General features: G+C 38.7%; 1 protein-coding gene across 1 annotated transcript in view; it reads left to right on the top strand.

Annotated features, from left to right (window-relative positions):
* Positions 1-22,354, top strand: part of cap2 (cyclase associated actin cytoskeleton regulatory protein 2) — a 143,116-nt gene that overhangs the window by 4,548 nt on the left and 116,214 nt on the right. Inside the window, exons 2-3 of the mRNA XM_039736722.1 lie at positions 14,782-14,915; positions 19,817-19,917. Coding sequence (XP_039592656.1) covers positions 14,792-14,915; positions 19,817-19,917 — 225 coding nt within the window. The 5' untranslated portion in view covers positions 14,782-14,791. The remainder of the gene's footprint in view (positions 1-14,781; positions 14,916-19,816; positions 19,918-22,354) is intronic.

Below are 22,354 nucleotides of genomic sequence, written 5' to 3'. Positions count from 1 at the left end.
GGGAGACAAAGACCTATGGAAGCTGTCTCCCCCTGTCGTTCCATTCAAGGGGTGTCCCAGCTGAGTAAGGACTCTGGCCGTCCCTCACATCTGATATAATATGGTGACTAATGCTGGACAAACAACATAAAAGACATCCATGGAAAAAAGTCTCATGTTACTCGTGTCATACAAACCACAACTCAAATCATCCTGTTGTATGCTCAAAATATCTGAAACGCATGTATTTTTACTAAAATATCTACTATGTAATAAAACACTAAGATCTGTCTTTGTGTCTAGTCCCTATACGCAATCCAATTGGTCAGTTTGATTTTTAGTGTTTGGTCAGTTTGGTATTGTTCATGTGAACAAAAAATGAAGTGCAAGGACGAGTAAAGGTGTAGGAGGCATGTTGAGAGTGGCCTTCAAAGACAGAAAGTATAAAAGCAGACAGGAGGGGATCAAAGCACTTTGAAATGACAGAGTCCGAGAAGCCCTACTTTATAGGAACACACTTCAAAGAGGGCATGCCAGTCGATAGCGGTTCAGGCACATGAGGATACCAAGGAAGGGCATTATTCTATTACCTGTCTTTGACATGTAAGGTGGCATCACATCACATTTAACATCACATAGTTTGTCATGCACTGAGATTTCTTGTCATGTAAATTGACATACTCAGGTGATGAAATCAGAAATTAAAGTTATCAGTTTTGACATCCCCTCTGACTAAATGTCGTGTGACGTAACATCGGCTTTAGCTGGTTCACCAATGCTTTATCATTTCAAATGCCGCATTTAAAAAGGTGATCTTGTGAGCTTTATTTTACCTTTTCAGTTCTTTCACAATATCTTTTGGAGCCATGTTCATGAAGGATAATGCAAGAAAGAAGACACATGAGCAACACATATGACAAGTTCATGGCACATAGCCTGTGAGAATGACTAGACTACGATTGTCTGTCACTCACATTCAGCCCCATCTGAAACATCCAGCTCCACTCTGTGAGAAGGCCTTAACAGTGCCTGTGGAATGGGCAGAGGTTCTGTGTTTGGAAAGGAGCTGGATGGTGGTGACATAGCTTACAGAGAGGTGTGCTTGAAGTGACAGGGAAAATGATGATGTGTTGAAAACCATTTTGGACTCCTACTTAGTAACCATAAAATATCAGATTCACTGCAGTTTGTACGATGTTAAAGGGTATTAAATAACTTTCTACCCCCACCAGCCACTTTATTAGGTACACCTGTTTGTGGTGTTATGGGTCCACAGCTCGTTGAGCAAAGGCCATTCATTTTAAATAAATAATCACCGCACCCGAGGCGGCTTCGTGAGGGGGGCGTTGTTGTAGCGAGCCGCGGGCAGTCGGCCATGTGGGCGTTTCTCACGTAGTGCTCAGCTGAGGAACTGCCCACATTCGTGATTGTCCCGTGGCTAATGCTGCAGCTGCTGTGGCCCTCGTCATTTAAAAAGAAGCGCGAGTCGGTTGTGAGGGTGGGAAAAATGGAAAGATGAGAAAAGAGAGAGAGAGAGAGAGAGAGAGAGAGAGAGAGAGAGAGAGAGGGAGGAAGAAAAAAGTACGAGATAAGGAAAAGAAGACGGAGGTTACAGGGAGCGAGGAAGCAGGCGGTGCGTGCGTGTGGTGAGCGCGCGATTGAGCGCTCGTGGGCAGCTGTGAGGAAGCTGATTGTAAGGCCGTCACCCGGGTGTTTGAGTGGATGTTGCTCCCGCTGAGCGACCATGTAGCGGGAGTGCCCAGAAGAAAGCGACGAGCCGCAGAAGGCCGTGGAAAGGCAGCGGTAGTCGGGAGGCTTGGTGGTGGAGTCCCCAATGTGTGCATCCTGGCCATTGGGGTAATCAAGTCTCGGGGACTGGGATGAGTGCCAGACCGAAGCCAGGGATCGGGAGGTCTCCAGTCTCATGTGTGTGTGTGTAGAGAAGGGCAGCTGCAGAGAGCGTCTTGCCTGCTGCTAAGCCCAAACGGGATAAGCAGGTGAGACGCTAATAGAAAAGAAGCACCGAGCTTGTTTGTTGTTTTTAAGACTGCTTCCTAAAGAAGATTTTAACCTCTGGTTTTTAAGGATTGTGTTTTTCTATTGGTTTTAACCTCCACCTTTTATTGGATTATTTATTGAAGAAAGAACTGCACTATTTATTGGAACACTGTTTTGATTGTTTCTTTTAATAAAAGCACTGTTTCACTTTCAACCATCCCTTGCTCAGATGCTCAATTATTGCCTCCATTGACTAGCTCACTCGGTTTCATTATCAACGGTGTTGGGTTCAAGGGTTCCCAAACAGCCATGGGAGCGTGGAGCCAGAACCCACATCGTCACACTGTTCAACTGCTTGTTAATGCAAATATCTACTCAGCCAATCACATGGCAGCAATTCAGTGGGTTTCGGCATGTAAGACATTGTCAAGATGACCTGAAACTGAGCATCAGAATGGAGAAGAAAGGTGATTTAATTGACTTTGAATGTGGCATTGTTGTTGGTTCTGGGTACTGCTGATCTACTGGGATTTTCATGCACAACCATCTCTAGTGTTCATAGAGAATGGCCCAAAAAAGGGAAAATATCCAGTAAGTGACAGTTCTCTGGTCTAAAAATCCTTGTTGATACCAGAAGTCAGAGGAGAATGGCCAGAAAACTGCATAAAAACGACTATAAACAGCCTGTAAATGACCTAATACAGTAGTGAATCAAACTATAAATCAATTAATGAATTGATTTCTCAATATCTTGCATAGAAAATGTCTTAGTTTTCCAACATTTTTAAGATGGAAAAACATGTTTTAGTTTTGTTAGAAGAATCACTTAACCAGTAAGGACTAGTTTCGATTGCTAAGCGATTGGATGGGCCAAGTTTTTCACTCCGCTATACAAAGAAAACCTGAGGTGTGGGAATCTTAATACATAAAACACTTGTAGCATCGGATGTAGTATCTGATTCTGAAAAGCGCTATGTCATGGTGATGGGTAATTTATTCAGATCTAAAGCATTTTTTTAAAGACAAAGGTAACAAGCTGATTCACTAAAACTAATGTTGATTCTGACTGTGATACAATATTTTTGCAGTCTGCATCATTCCCCCTAATATATAACATTTCTTTTTTTTCTGTGTTCAGAGAAAGTAGTTTTCATATATTCACTCCTTTAACTCACTGACACAATTAGTTAAAGATACCATTGGATAGGTCTTTTGGTATAAAAGTAGGGTATAGTTGGGTGTTGTCTGTTTACCAATGAAAACTAATGTTATGTTTATTAATAATAATAAGATGTTTGCTTAAAGAGAACAAACCAGGCTTGGCAGCAAGATGAGTTGTAAAGCAGGACGTACTGTAATAAGTTTGTTACGTTACAGCCAGAGTTTGTATTTATTGAGTGGATCTTTCTGTTGTATGTGGGTGTCACAGACATGACAAAAGGGGTTTGAGTCTTCCGCAAAGCTCCACAAGCAGGCCTAGACCCTCACAGATTTGCCCAGAAATGGCTTTACTCCAGGCTGCCAGCCCCCAGCTACTACCTGCAGGTTTCGCCTTTACAGGCCCAAAATGGATATATATAAAAAATACTTTTTAAAAACCACACTTATATTAAGTTAAAAAGTGTACTGAAAAGTAAAAAATAAGTCTCTCATACATCACTCGTAAAATAAAAGCATGGCCGCTTTTGCTAAGATTTTATTGATTGATGAAAAGCACACGCTTTTATTTTACGAGTGATGTATGAGAGACTTATTTTTTACTTTTCAGTACACTTTTTAACTTAATATAACATGGTTTTAAAAGTATTTATATATATATATATTATTTTCAACTTTTTTGTAATCAATATTTTAACACTTCCTTTAATATTTCTATCCGCTACTAGCGCCATCCATTGGTGAAATATTTAGCTATTCTTCATATGAAAATTTCATTTTTTAATTTACATGGATTAATTGATCGATTAGTGAAACTGGTTATTGATTCATGTATTGTCATCACAATTGAGTAAGTGTGCAAAATTTCAAGTCATTTGGACAATATGAAGTGGGTTAAATATTGATTACAAGATTTGTACCAGACAACAAGCAGGTGAAGTTAAAAGAAGCGTGGTAATAAGTGGCTTAAAAAGTTGAAAATATTTCTTAAGGGTCCCAAAATAGACAAGAATGCCTTTCAAGGGAGAGGGTAAACATAAATCTATGGCTTGTTAACACAACCCAAAGGAAAAATCTTTATAAATTATAGTACTTATCGAAGAAAGGCAAAATACGAAAAAAACAGAATAACAGGACAAAAGGTTAAAAGGAACTTGCCTGCAAAATCAATCCAAAGCAAACAAATCCCAGTATAGAATCCAAAGGCACTAATCTAATAAATGAAGCAAAAGAATCCAGTAACCAGAAGTATATTAAAGACAAACAATACTCCTACAACTCTCAATGATCCAATGTTGGACCCCTCTCTCTTTTTTAATATAAAGCCAGAAGGAGGAACATGCGGCAGTGATGTCAGGGTGGCCCCGCCTCCTGGGGTTCCAGTTTCAAATTACAACAAATGAACAGACATTTAAAGAAACAGTACATGAATATTAACATATTAATAAGTAAAAAAATCTCATTTGCAGCATCAGACATAATATCTGAAAGGTGCTATGTCATGGTGATGGGTAATCTATTCAAATTTAAAGTAATTTTGATAAAAATTTAACAGACATTCTAACATCTGAGGTAACACCTAAACTGCACACTGATTCACTGAAAGTAATGTTGATTTCAAATGAGTTAAAAGTGATAGAACATTGTTTCAGTCTGCATCATTCCCCCAATAAATAAGATTTCTGTTTTTTCTGCATTCAGAGATAAGTAGTTCTCATTTATTTACTCTGTTAATTCGCTGACACAATTTGTTATGGATGCCATTGGATAAACATCTTTTGGTATGAATTAATGTATAGTTGAGTGTCGTCTGCATACCAGTGAAAATTAATGTTACGTTTTCTAATGACAGTTCCCAATGGAAGCACGTACAGTGAAAACAGTAAAAGTCAGAGTACTGAGCCCTGCGGGACACCATATTTCAGTTCTGAGTGTAATGATGGTGTGCTGTCAGCACATTTCTGTGTGTTCTGAAATCAATTTGTTATATTTGAGCTTAACTGGGCAAACGCAGTGCCTGAGAGCTCATTGTCATTTTCCAGCCTGTGTAATAACCCTGTGCACCTCCTCATGTCTTACCTGTTCTTTTAAAAACAAAATATCAAATTTGCTATCCTTTGTTTCTCTTTTGCTAATGGGGCTTCACAGAGCTGCTTGTATTTAAAGAAAAAAAAAAAATACACACGTTCCTCCTCCAGTTGAAAGTAAAGATTTCTAAAACAGCCCACATTTGGAAAACACACACAAAAAAAATCCTGTGCTCTGCCAGCCTGCCAACTCGTGTTAAAAAAAGGAAGAGTGACAGTGGGCAGTAATGAAGCTTTGTAGAGCATCCTGCATCTTATTAGAGAAAAACTGAAGCAAACAGAAACTTCTCCATTTTGTTCATGAATAAAGAATCTATTCATCCAAAAGGCTGTTTTTTGAAAGTATTTTGTGAATACAGTTGAAACTAATGGCAAGCAAAACAAAATTCATAATATTCTGGACTGGAGTGGCCTCTGTAAAGGGAAAATTTACATTGTCAGATTTGATAATGCTTAAGTAGGTAGGGCTGCAGCTTAGACTCAGAATATTTGTAGTTTATTATGAATTTTATCATACCCTACTTTTATACAAGTTGATCTGCTTTTATATTTGCATCAGTTAAACACTTGTTAGAAGCTTATGAGACGCCTCCCCCTGTAATGGCACCTAATTCTTTTGGTGGCTTAAACAAGGAATGAACTGCCATCTTCATATATGGAACCACTTACATGTTTTTTACTTGCCAATGTGAAACGAGCAACCTAGTTCTGCAAGTCAGAAGACAAGGAAGTGTCACCTGCTGTGTGCTTTGCTTCTTTTCCACAGTGCTATGTGGGTTATTTGAGATTTTTGCTTAATATAAGGAGCAATAAGGAATATAAATATTACCAGATCAATTCTGAAACATTGAGTCTGTATTTTTAGACAAGAGTCTGGAGCCATGACATGGATGCCACTATGACTCTCCACAAATAATCTCAAGCTGCACAGTTGACATTTGTTCCTGGGTGGGGTCTCTCTTGGTTTAATCAAGGTAGGCTCCTTTTTTATGACCTTTGTGGTATGTGAGGGGAGAGTTGCAGAGTTGAGAATTCCCTCGTCCTGTCCCATCACAGAACAAGTAGTAATTTGTTTGGGATACTTTGCGGTGTGGGGAGGAAAGGTTGAATGGTTGAGAATTTCCTGGCCTTTTCTCTCACAGGACAAAGTCTTAGTTGGGAAATTAACTTGCGAGAATTACAGTGGTATCAGGTTCAAGCTGGTTGCCTAAAGAGAACAAAGGCAGGAAGTATTATAATAAGGTTATTGTGTTACAGCCTGGGTTTGTATTTATTAGCCATAACAAAAGGGGTGCGAGTCTTCCATAAAGCGCCACTAGCAGGCCTAGACCTTCATGGGTTTGCCCAGAAATGGCATTACACCAGGCTGCCAGCACCCAGCTACTACCTGCAGGTTTCAGCTTTTATAGGCCCAAAAATGGAGAAGTGGTTTAAAGAGTTCAAGATATTTATTAACAGTCCCAAAATAGACAAGAATAGCCTTACAAGGGAGAGGATAAACGTAAACATCTAGCTTGCTGACACAACCCACAGTAAAAATCGTTACAAATAAAAGTCTTATTGAAGGAATTTAAAATAGGATATATATAAATATATAGATATACATAAATAGCAGGAAAAAGGGCCGAAACAACTTACCAAAAAAAAAAAAAATCGAAAGTAAACAAATTTCAGTACAGAATCAAAAGGCAGTAATCCAATAAATGAAGCAAAAGAATCCAGCAACCAGAAGTATATTAAAGACAAACAATACTCCTACAATGTTTAATGATCCTTCACTCTGATTTTAATATAAAGCCAGAAGGAGGAGCCAGTGGCAGTGATTTCAAGGTGGCCCCGCCTCCTCAGGGCTGCACTTTCAAAGTACAAGAAATGAACAAGCATTTAAGGAAAGAGTACATTAATATTACATAAAAAGCAAACACAACAGAAATGACACATAAATTTGAAAAATAATTAACAAAAGTATATTATATATTAGGGGGAATGATGCAGACTGCAACAATATTGGGTCACTTTCTAAAATAGTCAGAATCAACATTAGTTTTAGTGAATCAGCGTCTTACCTTTGACACTAGCATGTCTTTAAAATATTTATCAAAATGACTTTAGATTTCAATAAATTACCCATCACCATGCAATAGCACCCTTCACCATCAGATTCTACATCTGATGCTACAAATGTTTTATGTATTAATATTCCCACACCTCCGGTTTTCTTTGTATAGCTGGAGGGAAAAACTTGACCCATCCAATCTCTTAGCAATCGAAACTAGTCCTTACTTGCTAAGTGATTCTCCTAACAAAACTAAAACATGTTTTTCCATCTCAAAGATGTTGTTTACTATTCAAGATACTGAGAAATTGATTCATTAATTGATTTCTAGTTGGATTCACTACTGTATTAGGTCATTTGCAGGCTGTTTATAGTCGTGTTTATGCAGTTTTCAGTTAACTCAAAATGCCTCTGTAAGAATCATTACAAAAACCAGAAAGTACGAACACATAGGCCCAGTTCTCAAGTCCTTACACTGGCTCCTAGTTCAGTTTATGGCTGATTTTAAAATCTTCACTTTAATATGAAGAATAACAGGTAACAAAAATAACAATATATAATATATAACCAGGCGGCACTTTGGCGCAGTGGTATCGCTGCTGCCTTGCAGTTAGGAGACCCGGGTTTGCTTCCCGGGTCCTCCCTGCGTGGAGTTTGCATGTTCTCCCCATGTCTGCGTGGGTTTCCTCCCACAGTCCAAAGACATGCAGGTTAGGTGCATTGGTGATCCTAAATTGTCCCTAGTGTGTGCTTGGTGTGTGGGTGTGTGTGCCCTGCGGTGGGCTGGCGCACTGCCCGGGGGGTTGTTTCCTGCTTTGCCTTGTGTTGGCTGGGATTGGCTCCAGCAGACCCCCATGCCCCTGTAGTTAGGGTATGGATGATGGATGGATGGATATATAAACCAGGAATAAAATTTCTGTAACATGACCAGAGGCAGTATGAAGCTTCATGGGCTACTCATTCACTTTTGTATAGACATATTATAATATGCACTTGAATATATTAAATATTCTGACATAATTCTGACACATTTAAGGGACTGACAGCTAGCTTCAAGCATTAATGTTTCCTTGTATATTGAAGTTCAAAAATCCCAAAAATAAATCAATTCCAGGTTGTCACTGAAAAAGTACCCTTTATAAAGTGTGCTGACAGCCCTGCTGCAGAAGTGCGTTTTCACCCACCATTATCCACTAACCATAGTGATAAATTTTATAATCTACAGATTTGTTTCAAACTGTGACATAAGATGGAAATATTAAATTATTTTGTATGTAATCAAGTACAGAATAGTCCAAATGTCTCATTAATAATGCATGTTTTAATTCCACTCCACCCCCATATTAGTTTGGCAGTTGATCAGCTGTCTTTGAGCCCACAACTCCTCTTTTCATCTTCAGTGTGCATCACAAGAAAGCTACAGACTCACTTTATGACTTACCATCTTCTGAATTTCATTTCTGTTTCATTTTTTAATATTTTGTACAGTCAAGACTAATTGAACTATGAAGAAAATGTCTTGATTGCCGAAACTCTAATGCGTTTTGAGTCTTGTCACATTTAAATGTAATGAACAAGTCATTTGTATTTAACAGGTGTGTGGTTGCTAGCTGCCAGCGAGAGAGCAGTGCATTTTTAGAAAAGTACATGCAAAGCAGAAGCCGTACATTTGTAGTCCAATATTAATTAGAAATGAATATAAGGATTATATATGAAATAGTTTCATTGTTGACTTTACCTCTGTTTTCAGATTAAACTATATTTACACTTTGTGCCTATTTTGTTTGTCAGCAGTAGGAGATTTCAGGTTTACGATTAATTTTCAGTATTAGGCTGCTGTGAATAAAGTTGTTTCAGTCTGTCTTTAAACTAAAGAGTTTTGAGATATTGTATAACCTAAAAATTAAAAGAGTTGGTGCTAACCTCATATTTTTATCCTTTGTTCCATCTATTAAAACATCTTCTACACTCACTTATTCCATTACAGGGTCATGGAGGAGCCAAATGTTAGTTATTTGTAAAGAGTACCTCCTAAATGAGGTGCTAATGATATCTTCTTTATGCTGTGAAGCTTAGTATTTTATTTTATTCCGATTTTGTGAAAATGTTTGTTTTTTTCCATTGTTTTTATTTTTTATCTTTATTTTGGTAATGTCATTCTGCTACCAGGGGTACGACATGGTGGCACAGTGGTATTATTGCTTCCTTAAAGTAACTTGACCCAGGTTTGTATCCCAGGTTCTAAGTACATGTAGTTTTCATGTTCTCTCCAATATTTGGGTGGGTTTCCTCTGGGTGCTCCAGTTTCATGCCACAGTCATCAAAGGTTAGGGGAATTGGCGATGCAAAGTTGACCCTAGTGTGTGATGATCCACTGCTGGAACCTTCGCTCTGATTTTAATATAAAGCCAGAAGGAGGAGCCAGTGGCAGTGATTTCAAGGTGGCCCCGCCTCCTCAGGGCTGCACTTTCAAAGTACAAGAAATGAACAAGTATTTAAGGAAAGAGTACACGAATATTACATAAAAAGCAAACATAACAGAAATGACACATAAATTTGAAAAATAATTAACAAAAGTATATTATATATTAGGGGGAATGATGCAGACTGTAACAATATTGGATCACATAGTCAGAATCAACATTAGCTTTAGTGAATCAGCGTGTTACCTTTGACGCTAGCATGTCTTTAAAATATTTATCAAAATTACTTTAGATTTCAATAAAGTACCCATCACCATGCAATAGCACCCTTCACCATCAGATTCTACATCTGATGCTACAAATGTTTTATGTATTAATATTCCCACACCTCCGGTTTTCTTTGTATAGCTGGAGGGAAAAATTTGGCCCATCCAATCTCTTTGTACGTTCTACCTACATGTAGTTTTCATGTTCTCTCCAATGTTTGGGTGGGTTTCCTCTGGGTGCTCCAGTTTCATGCCACAGTCATCAAAGGTTAGGGGAATTGGCGATGCAAAGTTGACCCTAGTGTGTGTGTGTGTTCACCCTGTGGTGGACTGGTGTTCTGCCCAGGGGGAGCTCCTGCTTGTACCGTATGCTAGCTGTGATTGGCTCCAGTTCCCCCATGACCCTCTTCTGAGTTAAGTGGGTTAGATTGAGACCTAAAAATATCTATCTACTATATCTACCTGCCAACTATACTAAGATTAAAGTCTATCTATCTATCTATCTATCTATCTATCTATCTATCTATCTATCTATCTATCTATCTATCTATCTAAATGTGAGTGTTATAAATGTTATGAGTATGTGCGTACTGTATATACTGTAGCTACAAACATTAACTCAGAGATGCATGTTAAGAGGTAGAGGTTGTAAACTACTTAAGAGCAATAATGCTTTGAACAAAATATATGAACATTTTTGGTAACAACAGCCGTATTTCAAGTGTTTGATAAGCACAGTATGTTGTTCTTGATCTTGTAATAATTCTTGCAGCAGCATTTTGGATTAACTGGAGGCTGTATAAAGAACAGTTTGAACAGCCTGTGAACACCGCATTGCAGTAGTCAATCCTACTAGAAATAAATGCATGAATTAATTTCTCAGAATCCTGTTTATTTAGAAAGCACCTTAATTTCCCAACATTTTTAAGATGGAAGAAACATGATTTGGACAACTTTGTAATGTGCGCTTTAAATGACACGCTAGAGTCAAAGATAACTCCTAGATTGCGGGCTGATTCAGTAAAATAAATGGTGATTTAAACGATGACAGAATATTGTTGTAATCAGTGTCATTCCCTCTAACAATTAACATCTCTGTTTTATCGGTGTCTAAAGACAAGTAGTTCTCATCTATCCACTCCTTTAATTCATTAACACAACTAATTAAAGACAACATCAGAGAAACTTCATTTGATCTAAAAGAAAAGTATAACTAGGTGTCATCTGCATACGAGTGAAAATTAACATGATGTTTCCTAATGAGAGATCCCAGTGGAAGCATGTAAAGTGAAAACAGTAAAGGTCCCAGTGCTGAGCCCTGTGGGACACCATTTCTCACTTCTGTGTATAATAATGTAGTCCTGTCAGCACATTTCTGAACATAATGGAATCGAACTAAACCAAGCGAGCACAGTGTCTGTAAGCCCAACATCATTTTCTAGCCTGTGCAGTAATATAGAATGGTCAGTGGTGTCAAATGCTGCACTTAAGTCTAACAACATAATTACAGTAGAGTTTCCTTCATGAAAGGATATCAGAATGTTGTTTACAACCCGTGTTAGTGCTTTTTCTGTACTATGACCAGTGCGGAAACCAAACTGGAATTTCTCAAATAAATTGTAATGCGTAAGGTGTGACTGAAGCTGATTGGCGACTACTTTTTCAAGTATTTTAGAGAGAGAGGGTAAATTTGAAATAGACCTATAGTTATTTAGTATGTGTGGGTCTAGGTCTGACTTTTTAAGTAATGGTTTAATGCCTGACACTTTTAGTGCATCAGGTACTGTGCCATGCAATAATGAACTATTGATAATGCTAAGAACAGGCGCTGCAAGAACATCCATTGAACTTTTTACTAGTGTTGTTGGCACTGGATCTGGGGAACAAGTAGTGGGCTTCATTTTAGAAATTAAAGTTAAGACTTCCTGCTCAGTTACAGGATTCAAATTACTAAAGTGCTGAATGCAATGTGAGGCAGGGTCTGCTAAGCTAGTATGTGATTTGTATTGTGATGCTCAGATCTGGGATCTTATATTTTTAATTTTCTCATTGAAGAAGTTCATAAAGTCTGTACTGCTAATATCTGATGGTATTTTGCACTGTTGATCTGAATTCCAATTTGTTAATTTAGCAACTGTTCTAAACAGTACCTGAGGAAATTTTATTATTGCCATCTATTATTGTAGAATAGTATTCTGAGCGAGCTTTAAAGAGAGCTTTTTTATATTTTTTAACACTCTCTGTCCATGCAATTTGAAAGACATGTCCTGTAGCTTTGTTGTTCTCCTTCTGTGCTACAGTTTTTGACACTCTAATTTAAGAGCACGAGTGTTTTTATTAAACCAGGGAGAGTTTCTATGTACTTTGATCATTTTTGTTTCTCTCAAAGTCACATTATAATGTGATGTTAGCTGATCTAAATTGTATTCCACTTTTACATTTGATGTTAACTGATCTAAATGGTTTTCCACAATTATACTTGACTTACTCAAAGTATCTATACATTATGAAACAGAATTACAATCTAGATGTCGCAATGTCTTTTGTTTTAATCTGTGAGTGCGTTGGCAAGGGCAGGACTAAATCAAATGTAATTAAGTAGTGATGGGAAATAACTTCATTTAATTGAGTAATATTTAAATTTTGAATTTCAACTTAGTTATAATTAAATCTAATGTGTGGTTATGATTATGAGTTGGACCTTTGACTTTCTGACAAAATCCTACTGAATTTAACAAATAAGTAAAACATTTGCTAAAAGTGTCAGTTTCCACATCAGTGTGTACATTAAAATCCCCCGTCAGTACTACCTGATCATAATTTATAGCCAAATCAGATAAAAGTTTGCTAAATTCAGTCATGAACAATTAATATGGCCCTGGTGGTTTGTAGACTAGCACTATAATTGTGTTGGAATCTGTTTTAATATTTAAAATGAATGCCTCAAAGGATGTAAAGTTGCCTAAATTTTTAGACGTGATTTGCATTTTGTTACAATGAATTATTCCAAGGCCTCCTCCTCGACCAGAATCTCTAGACTTATGAAGGAGCGAGTATCCATCTGGTGACGCCTCAGCTAGGGGGACAGTGTCGCATTTACTAAGCCAGGTTTCAGCGAGAAGACACAGATCAGATTTTGTACTTCATATAATATCATTTACCAAAACAGCTTTACTGCCAAGAGAGCGAATGTTCAATAAGCAGCATTTAAAACTGCATACTTCTTTCTGAACTGGTGATATATTTTTTGTATTATTTTTATATATTTCTGATTAAAAGCTTTGTAGAAGTAAAAGAGGAAAATCTTGTAATAATTTTACGTATATTGTAGAAGCTTCAACTTCTCATTTTGAGTAATCCTAAATATACTGCAGATATCTCAAGTTCCATGTTCTTATCAATCAAAAGTATATTTTACATTTGACATAGCTAAAGTTCTAATTTGTCATAATGTAGTTATGATTAGTCGACGTCGAGTATAATTGTTAGAGCAGCTTACAAAGGCTGCAGCTCATTTGGAGACACCCCGACACTTGAAACATTTGAAGGCCCAGTCATGCGGGACAACTTGCATCACCCCAAAGGGATCCCATGTAAGCTGAAAATCTTTTATGTTAGTGTTAATTGTTTAATTATTGTTATTTTTAATTTTAAATAACATGGCAATGTTGTATGGGTGGGGGGCAATTGCTGTAATTAATGGCTCATCAAATGATGAATTAACTGGATACGGATGGCTGAGCTCAGTAGGGGTCCCACATGGAAATGCTGAAATTGTCTCTTTAACTTAGAGCTTGGCAAACTACACATCTGTCTGGTGGTCTTCAGTATCCCATCATCCTGCTGGAACATTCTTTCTTTATATTTTTGTTTTCATCTGTATTCATCTGTTTTCTGATATGTGCAGTAGTTGCTGGGAAGCTTCACAACAGCCAAAAAAGAAAGTTGCCAGAAAGACTTGCAGCACAAAGTTTTTTACAAACAGTAATTTATTATAGATGGGGTATCTAGCTATTTTTGTTGCACTCCTTGTTTTTTTTTCTATAATCTCAATGGACCGTCTTGCATGAATTGCTTTCTTGTGTCACTATGAATCCTGCACTTGGAGCCGCCATTCTTTCAGTTACCTTATGGGATCTTCAGTGCACAGCTTAACCACCTGTGAATTTTCATTAATGATTGTTTTACCACCACAAGAAATTCAAGAACAGCCTTTTATTTAAAACACACATCACAGCATAACACCATTTTAAAGGATAAATGAGCAAGCGCGAGCCAGCAGATTGTTGAGCAAGCAGTAGCTGCAGTAACAGGCTGACATTTTAAATTAACCACAGAATCAGCTGCACATATCTCTTCATTTTGACAGAAGTACTGAAAGATTGATTGGTTTATATTTATATACAATGCATACATTTCATAAGATTTTGAGTGCTATAATTTTAAAACAGATCACTGAGAAGTTGTTTGGAAAAAATAAATAAAAGAAGGGTTTTAATTTTTTTTTCTAGTGAAGAAGTGGATTCTATATGGATTATGATTCTATTTTGTGGATTCGTTCACTTTATTCATATTTCCCGATGTTGAAGCCTTATGCTAAAATCATTTCAGTTTATTTTTTTCCTCATCAGGCAACACTCAATACCCTGGAATGACAAAGCAAAAACAGCCTTTTCTGTTCATCAGGATGTTCAGACTAAAAGTTTGTCTGCTGGACCACAGAGACCTCTCACTGACCAGAAACTAACATTTCAAAGGGTCAACACAAGATGCATCTTCTCAGCAGATATCTGTCTTCTGCTTTTCTTTCACAGACGAAACACGATGGCTGAGATCCAGAGGTTGGTGGAGCGCCTTGAAGATGCCGTCACACGACTTGAATCGCTGTCTTCTAGACTTCATGGCCCCTCAGGAGCTGGCGGTGATCTGGAGAATGCTGTCAATGGAGGTAGTGATGTAACTGTCTGACCAGAGATAGCCATGTAGCAAAGCAGGCTGAGCACTGTGACAAAGTGTGAGGTATAGCTGGATTACTGCAACACTGAGAGTCTGTAAGAAGAACTGCTGACCTGAAAATTAGATTGATAGATAAGAAAGGCACTATACAATACAAATAGATAAGTAAATCTGAAAGGCACTGCTATATTGCAGACAGATTTGAAAAGCACTATATAGGGTATAGATAAATAGATGTGAAAGGCACTAGATAGATAGGAAAGGCATGATATAATAGATAGATAGATAGATAGATAGATATGAAAGGCACTATATAATAGATAGATAGATAGATAGATAGATGTGAAAGGCACTATATAATAGATAGATAGATAGATGTGAAAGGCACTATATAATAGATAGATAGATAGATGTGAAAGGCACTATAAGATAGATAGATAGATATGAAAGGCACTATATAATAGATAGATAGATAGATAGATAGAAGTGAAAGGCACTATATAATAGATAGATAGAAAGGCACAATATAATAGATAGACAGGAACTTTACATCAAATAGACAGATGTGAATTACACTGTTTAGCAATCAGACCCCTCACTTCTTCCACATTTTGTTATGTTGCAGTCTTGAGCTAAAATCATTTCAGTTCAGTTTTCCCCAAATCAAGCAAACACTCAGTATCCTGTAATGACAAAGCAACAATAGGGTTTAAGATTTGTGCAATCTTTTTTTTTTTTTAAATAAAATGAAATACAGCATAACATTGACTCAAGAGTTCAGTTTGAGGGGCCAATCAGTCTTGTATTTTTGTGCGTAATCTGTTGGCTTTCACGAGAACACTGTTGGTTTATGAGTTTTTACTATCGGTTTGCTTGCATACTTCACAGTGCAGGCAGTTCTGGTTTCTTTCATATGAACTGTATTGGTTTGTGTTCATATTTTATGGGTTTGTGTATGAACTGCTATATATTGGTTTTTATATGTATACTACTGGTTTGCATATTAATTCTACTGATTTGCACTTCTATATCACTGGTTCCAGTGCGTTTGTTATTGGTTTGTGAGTGAATTGAATCGGTTTCTGTATTAACTATTTGGGTTTGTGTCAGTGGCATATTAAGAAGTCCTTTCGAGGCCCTAAGCACTAAAAAGATTTTGATGCCCCAATATATATATGAGCTGCACTCCCTCTCAGTGGACAACTGAACAGGATGGCTGACATGACCAAGCCAAGAATGATCACGTGAGCCTTGGTGGCAGTTACCAGATTCTGATTTTATTGTTTTCTGAATATTAATATATATTGTTAACCTCTATTGTTACTATTTGATTATTATTTTTATTATTGTATTTATTTGTATGTAGTTTTGTTCATTTAATGTGGGAGCCCTCTTTTGTGAAACCTGGTTCAGCTGCACCATTTGCAGTTTTACACCATATGATCCATGGAAAAATCGTTAATGGAAAATTTCTGTGGTGCCCCCTTCCTATGATACCCTGAGCACAGGCTTATTTTGCTTAATGGTTAATCCAGCCCTGGCTCACGTTCTTATGTTACGGGTCTGCTGATCTAGCAGTGGTTTTGTGTGTACACTTTATTGGTTTCATGCATGTCTTATGCTGGTTGCATTTGGGTAATACTGTATGTCGGTCTCACGCATGAACTCTGTTGGTTTTAAGTGTGCACTACAGGATAGATCGATTACGTTTGAGCATTGTACTGGTTTTATGTGTGTGCCATGCCATTTATCGCGTACGAAACATAATTGCTTTGCTTACACACCCTGTTGTGGCTTTGGGGACTCTCATCAGTTCTGTGTGTGAACTATATTGGTTTTTCATTTAATCTTCAAGGCAACAGGAGTGGCTAGAAACAGGAACATTAGGGGTTGTATAGCCATTTCAAGAGCATGAAGAGAAAGTGTTACTGCCATTTGTGTTCAGTGCTGACCTACTGTTGTATGATATGATAGCATGCGAGCTTTGGGGGACTTTTAACACAAGGAAGTGTTTTTTACCTCTTTACTTATTTAAGGCTTTTTAATAATCATATCCCTAATTTCCTTTTAATGTTCCTTCGTCTCTGCGGTGGGCTGGCACCCTACCCGGGGTTTGTTTCCTGCCTTGCGCCCTGTGTTGGCTGGGATTGGCTCCAGCAGACCCCCCGTGACCCTGTAGTTAGGATATAGCGGGTTGGATGATGGATGGATAGATGTTCCTTCGTCTTCATGATGTAGTTTTCGGTCATACGCTTTAGGAGTCTCTCCAAACACTGGAGGATTTAACAAGCGTTTATGTGGACCCATTTAGATAATGAGGCCCAGTGGTTACACCAGAGCCTATTTTGCTGTGCGCAGACAAAGTGCTAATCCCTATGATGTCTCTTTTTTAATTCTGATTTTATTTAAAAAGATCTGATTACCTTTTTTTCCTTTATTTGACAGCATAGTTTCTGTAGAGTGATAAATGGCCAACATAAATGGCAACAGGCTGCATTTAGAACAGAAAGAATTGCTTGCTATGTGCTAAACTGCCACCTACTAAAAGAACGTCTGCTTCCTCAGATTTTAAAGATTAGACGTTTTCACCCATGTGCTGTTAAATCTCACTGAAGCAATTAAATAAAGATACAGCATGGTGGGTATCATTAGACTTTATAGGTAAATAATTTAACTGGCTTTATTAAAGAAATGAATCTTAAGCCCAGTTTACATGGACACAACATATACACTCACTGGCCTTGCTAGTATCAGGTTGGACACCCCTATTGCCTTCAGAACTGCCGTAATTCTTCATAGCAGAGATCCAATAAGGTGCTGGAAACATTCCTCAGGGATTTTGGTCCATATTGACATGATGGTGTCACACAGTTGCTGCAGATTTGTCAGCTGCACATCCATGATATGAGTCTGCTGTTCCACCACGTCCAAAAATGGTTGCTCTGTTGGATTGAGATCTAGTGACAATGGAGGCCATTTGAGTACAGTGAACTCATTGTCATGTTCAAGAAACCACTTTGAGATGATCTGAGCTTTGATAGATAGATAGATAGATAGATAGATAGATTCAATACAATACAATACAATACAATACAATACAGTTTATTTTTGTATAGCCCAAAATCACACAGGAAGTGCCGCAATGGGCTTTAACAGGCCCTGCCTTTTGACAGCCCCCCAGCCTTGACTCTCTGAGAAGACAAGGAAAAACTCCCAATAAAACCTTGTAGGGAAAATGGAAGAAACCTCTGGAAAGGCAGTTCAAAGAGAGACCCCTTTCCAGGTAGGTTGGGCGTGCAGTGGGTGTCAAAAGTAGGGGGTCAATACAATACAATATACAGAACAGAACAATTCCTTAAGACAGCATAATAATAAAAATTTTAGAAGTACGGTTTAACAGTAGATGATATGAAATAATTAGGTTTGGATATTTTTAGAGTCCTGGAGACCTCATTCATCTAGCTGCCTCCCCATTTGGCCATGCCACGGCTGAAACGCTGTTCGATGAAAGGACCCCTCTTTCCCATGATTCCTGTGATCCTCCATCAGGGATGACTTTACCATAGGCAGGCAAACAACTTGGCAGGTGGGCCGTGGCACCAATTGCCACATTTGGGTACTGAGAAAAGAAACAGAATAGGTGAGGGTTAGTATTCAAATATAATTATCATGTTACTTATGTTTTAGTGCTAATGACTAACAACAGAGATGCAGTATGTACAGTTAATCAGCAGCTCTAGTCAGGGTGTGCTAAACTGAAGTAGTGAGTCTTCAGCCGGGATTTAAAGGCTGAGACTGAAGGGGCATCTCTTATGGAAGCAGGAAGACCATTCCACAGTTTAGGGGCCCTGTAACTAAAAGCTCGACCTCCCACTGTTATTTTATTAATCCTTGGAATCCTAAGCAGACCGGCATCTTGAGATCTTAATGTGCGCTCAGGTTTGTAAGTCATGATAAGTTCAGACAAGTAAGCTGGACCTTGGCCATTTAATGCTTTATATGTTAAAAGGAGGATTTTGAAATCTGCCCTGAACTTAACTGGGAGCCAGTGTAAAGATTTAAGATAGATAGATACTTTATTAATCCCAAGGGGAAATTCACATAATCCAGTTTGTGATATCCTTCTTGAAGTAGCCATCAGAAGATGGGCACACTGCGGTCATAAAGGGATGGACATGGTCAGCAACAATACCCAGGTAGGCTGTGAACTGGAAAATGCTCAATGGTACTAAGGGTCACAAAATGTGCCAAGGAAATATCCCCCACACTATTACACCACCATTGATACAAAGCAGGATGGATCCATGCTTTCGTGTTGTGACGCCAAATTCTGACCCTACCATCTGAATGAACTGTGCTCTTGGGAGCTTTCAATGCTGCTGACATTTTTGTGCCTCAACAGAATCCCATCTCTATGTTCTGCAGGGAATTCATTTGACCACATGGTTTGGTTTTTACTCAACTATGGGACCTTCTATAGACGGGTGTGAGCCTTTCCTAATCATGTCTGATCAACTGAATTGGCCTCGGGTGGATTCCAGACAAGTCGTAGAAACATCCCAATGATGAACAATAGAATGGGATGCACCAGAGCCATATTTCAAGTGTTCGAATATTGTTGTCAATGTGACATTTCATAAGCGTCTCCTGGGGGTGAACTGTGGTAATCTCTCATGTTTCACTTGCAAACAATGTCAGATTATGAAGCCATGATTGAGTCAGAAACATAAATGTCATTTTGCTCAGGTACAATCAAGTGACTCAGTGCAGCAAACACAAGGGCCTGGTTTGGATTTCACAAGCTGAGTTAGCAGGTAACTTTTTTATGAAGTGTAAGATTACTTTTCAAGCTCATTTATTCGTGTTTTATCTTTTTTTTCCCTCTTCCACAAGGTCTAGCTCCCAGCGTGGAGGCGTTTAATCAGCTTCTTAGCAGTTCTGTAGCTGCATACCTGAAGAACAGCACTGATATCGGTGAAGATGTACACAAACATGTGAGTATGTGCTTATCTAAAGCTTTCCTTTCTGCCTTATTGCCATTTGTATGCGTTAACCATGTTGTAGTGTCTCATCATACAATTGATAGGACAGTAGGAAGTCACGAAAGAGTAAGAAAACAAGAGGAATGATAGATGATGAATAAAAAAATCAGAAAAATGGAGAGAGCAGGTCAATACTGACGGCCTGGTAGCATTTCATTTATTCATTTTGTTCATCTATCCTTCCTATTTTTTGAATTGTTGCCGATTTCACAGTTTCTAGGACCTGCAGCCTATAATTCAGACCATCCAGCCATCCATTTCCTAGCGTAGTTCTTATTCAGTCCAGAGTTATTTGCATCTGGTGCCTGTCGTTCAGTCCATCCCTCCATAACTCATTCTAACTATTACATTTCTAATACAGCAGTTGTCTAGTTCAGTCACTTGAAGCTGGTGTCAGTTTTTCAATTTTCATTTTATAACACACTTCTTCTAGTTTAGGGTCACTAGTCTGTCCCAGTAAGGCAGAAACCAGCCCAACGCTAGTTCATCTGTGGACACTGCACACCTAGAGAATACTCACACTGGGCCAGTTCAGCATCACCAGTTACCCTAACCTAAATGTTATTGGGACATGAGAGGAAAATCCACCCAGACAAAGAGAGAATGTGCAAACTCAACACAGGCCTGGGACTCGCAGCTGGGACTCTGTGAGAGAGAAGAGCCAACCACTGCACTGCTGTGACTTTACAATTTATTTTAGTTCAGTTGATTGTTATAAGGTCCTCTCTGCATGTAGTTTGCATGTTCTCCCCGTGCCACAGTCCAAAGACATGCAGTTTAGGTGCATTGGCGATTCTAAATTGTCCCTAGTGTGTGTTTGGTGTGTGTGTGTGGGTGTGTGTGCCCTGCGGTGGGCTGGCACCCTGCCTGGGGTTTGTTTCCTTCCTTGTGCCCTGTGTTGGCTGGGATTGGCTCCAGCAGACCTCCATGGCCCTGTAGTTACGATATAGTGGGTTGGATAATGGATGGATGGATGGATGATTGTCATAAAGGACTCTTCTGTTTACAAGACCAGTATACTATACTTTAATTACTGTTAAAAATGCACCACTAATCATCATTTAACAAAAGCATACATTTTGGATTAAAGAAAGGAAACGACAATTATCCATTTACTTTGTCATCTGTCTACATCTTTAAATTAACCTGACAAGTCAAGGTGGGGGGCATTGGGTCCAAGACAGGAATCAACCCTCTTACACCCTGAGTGGCGCAGTGCCGGGACGAGCGATCATTTAAAAATCTTTCTTTATATCATACAGGTGAACTATGCAACACACTGACACAAACAATACGTTGTTTGCAAGTGACAGTAATCAAACTGTTACAATACTTACAGTTGACTGGTATGAAATCATACGTGTGGTGTTTCATAAATCGTCATAAAAAATCCATCCATCCATCCATTTTCTAACCCGCTGAATCCGAATACAGGGTCACGGGGGTCTGCTGGAGCCAATCCCAGCCAACACAGGGCACAAGGCAGGAACCAATCCTGGGCAGGGTGCCAACCCACCGCAGGACACACACAAACACACCCACACACCAAGCACACACTAGGGCCAATTTAGAATCGCCAATCCACCTAACCTGCATGTCTTTGGATTGTGGGAGGAAACCGGAGCGCCGGAGGAAACCCACGAGACACGGGAGAACATGCAAACTCCACGCAGGGAGGACCCGGGAAGCGAACCCGGTCTCCTAACTGCGAGGCAGCAGCGCTACCACTGCACCACCGTGCCGCCCACCGTCATAAAAATATTTGAAAAAAAAAATTGTAGTTATTATTCTATATAAGGAATATGCAAGTGTTACGCATCAATTAGAAAGTCCTGACCTATCGAATTCATCCAATGCAATTAACCCTCCAACCAACTGAGCAAACGGAAGTTACAGGCTGAAAACCGGAAACAGCATTACACCGCTCTTCTGATTTTTCGTGCGCTCTCACATATTACTTCACAAAACAACAACAAATATCTAAAAGTGATGCACCAGTCCTTACAGTAGATTCTCCTGATCAAAACGAGTCCAAGCACATTACTGTATGATGCATTAATCATGAGATATCCTCCAAATAAGAGGAGGCACAGGACATCTTTGACAAGTACCACCTCACATTGGTCATCAGCTCTGACTCAAGAGGTCACACACTCGGAAAACCTCATACCATTGGATGGCCGCGACTGACGTCGGCCAATAATATGGAGATGTCCATATATGGGCATAATGAGACACAGCTGAGGGTGTGTGGAATGAAACAATACACAGTCAGAAGATGGAGCAAACAATACAGACAGCTTCATGTAAATGTGTAGGTGGGGTAGGGAGGTTCTTGGGTGTAAGGGTGTATTAAGGGGATGGGGTTCAGAGTTTTTATATGATTCAC

Source organism: Polypterus senegalus, chromosome 15 (assembly GCF_016835505.1).
Source record: "Polypterus senegalus isolate Bchr_013 chromosome 15, ASM1683550v1, whole genome shotgun sequence".
Classification (NCBI taxonomy): Eukaryota; Metazoa; Chordata; class Cladistia; order Polypteriformes; family Polypteridae; genus Polypterus; species Polypterus senegalus.
Note: the sequence above shows the minus strand (reverse complement) of the source record. Positions and strands in the feature narration are given on the sequence as shown.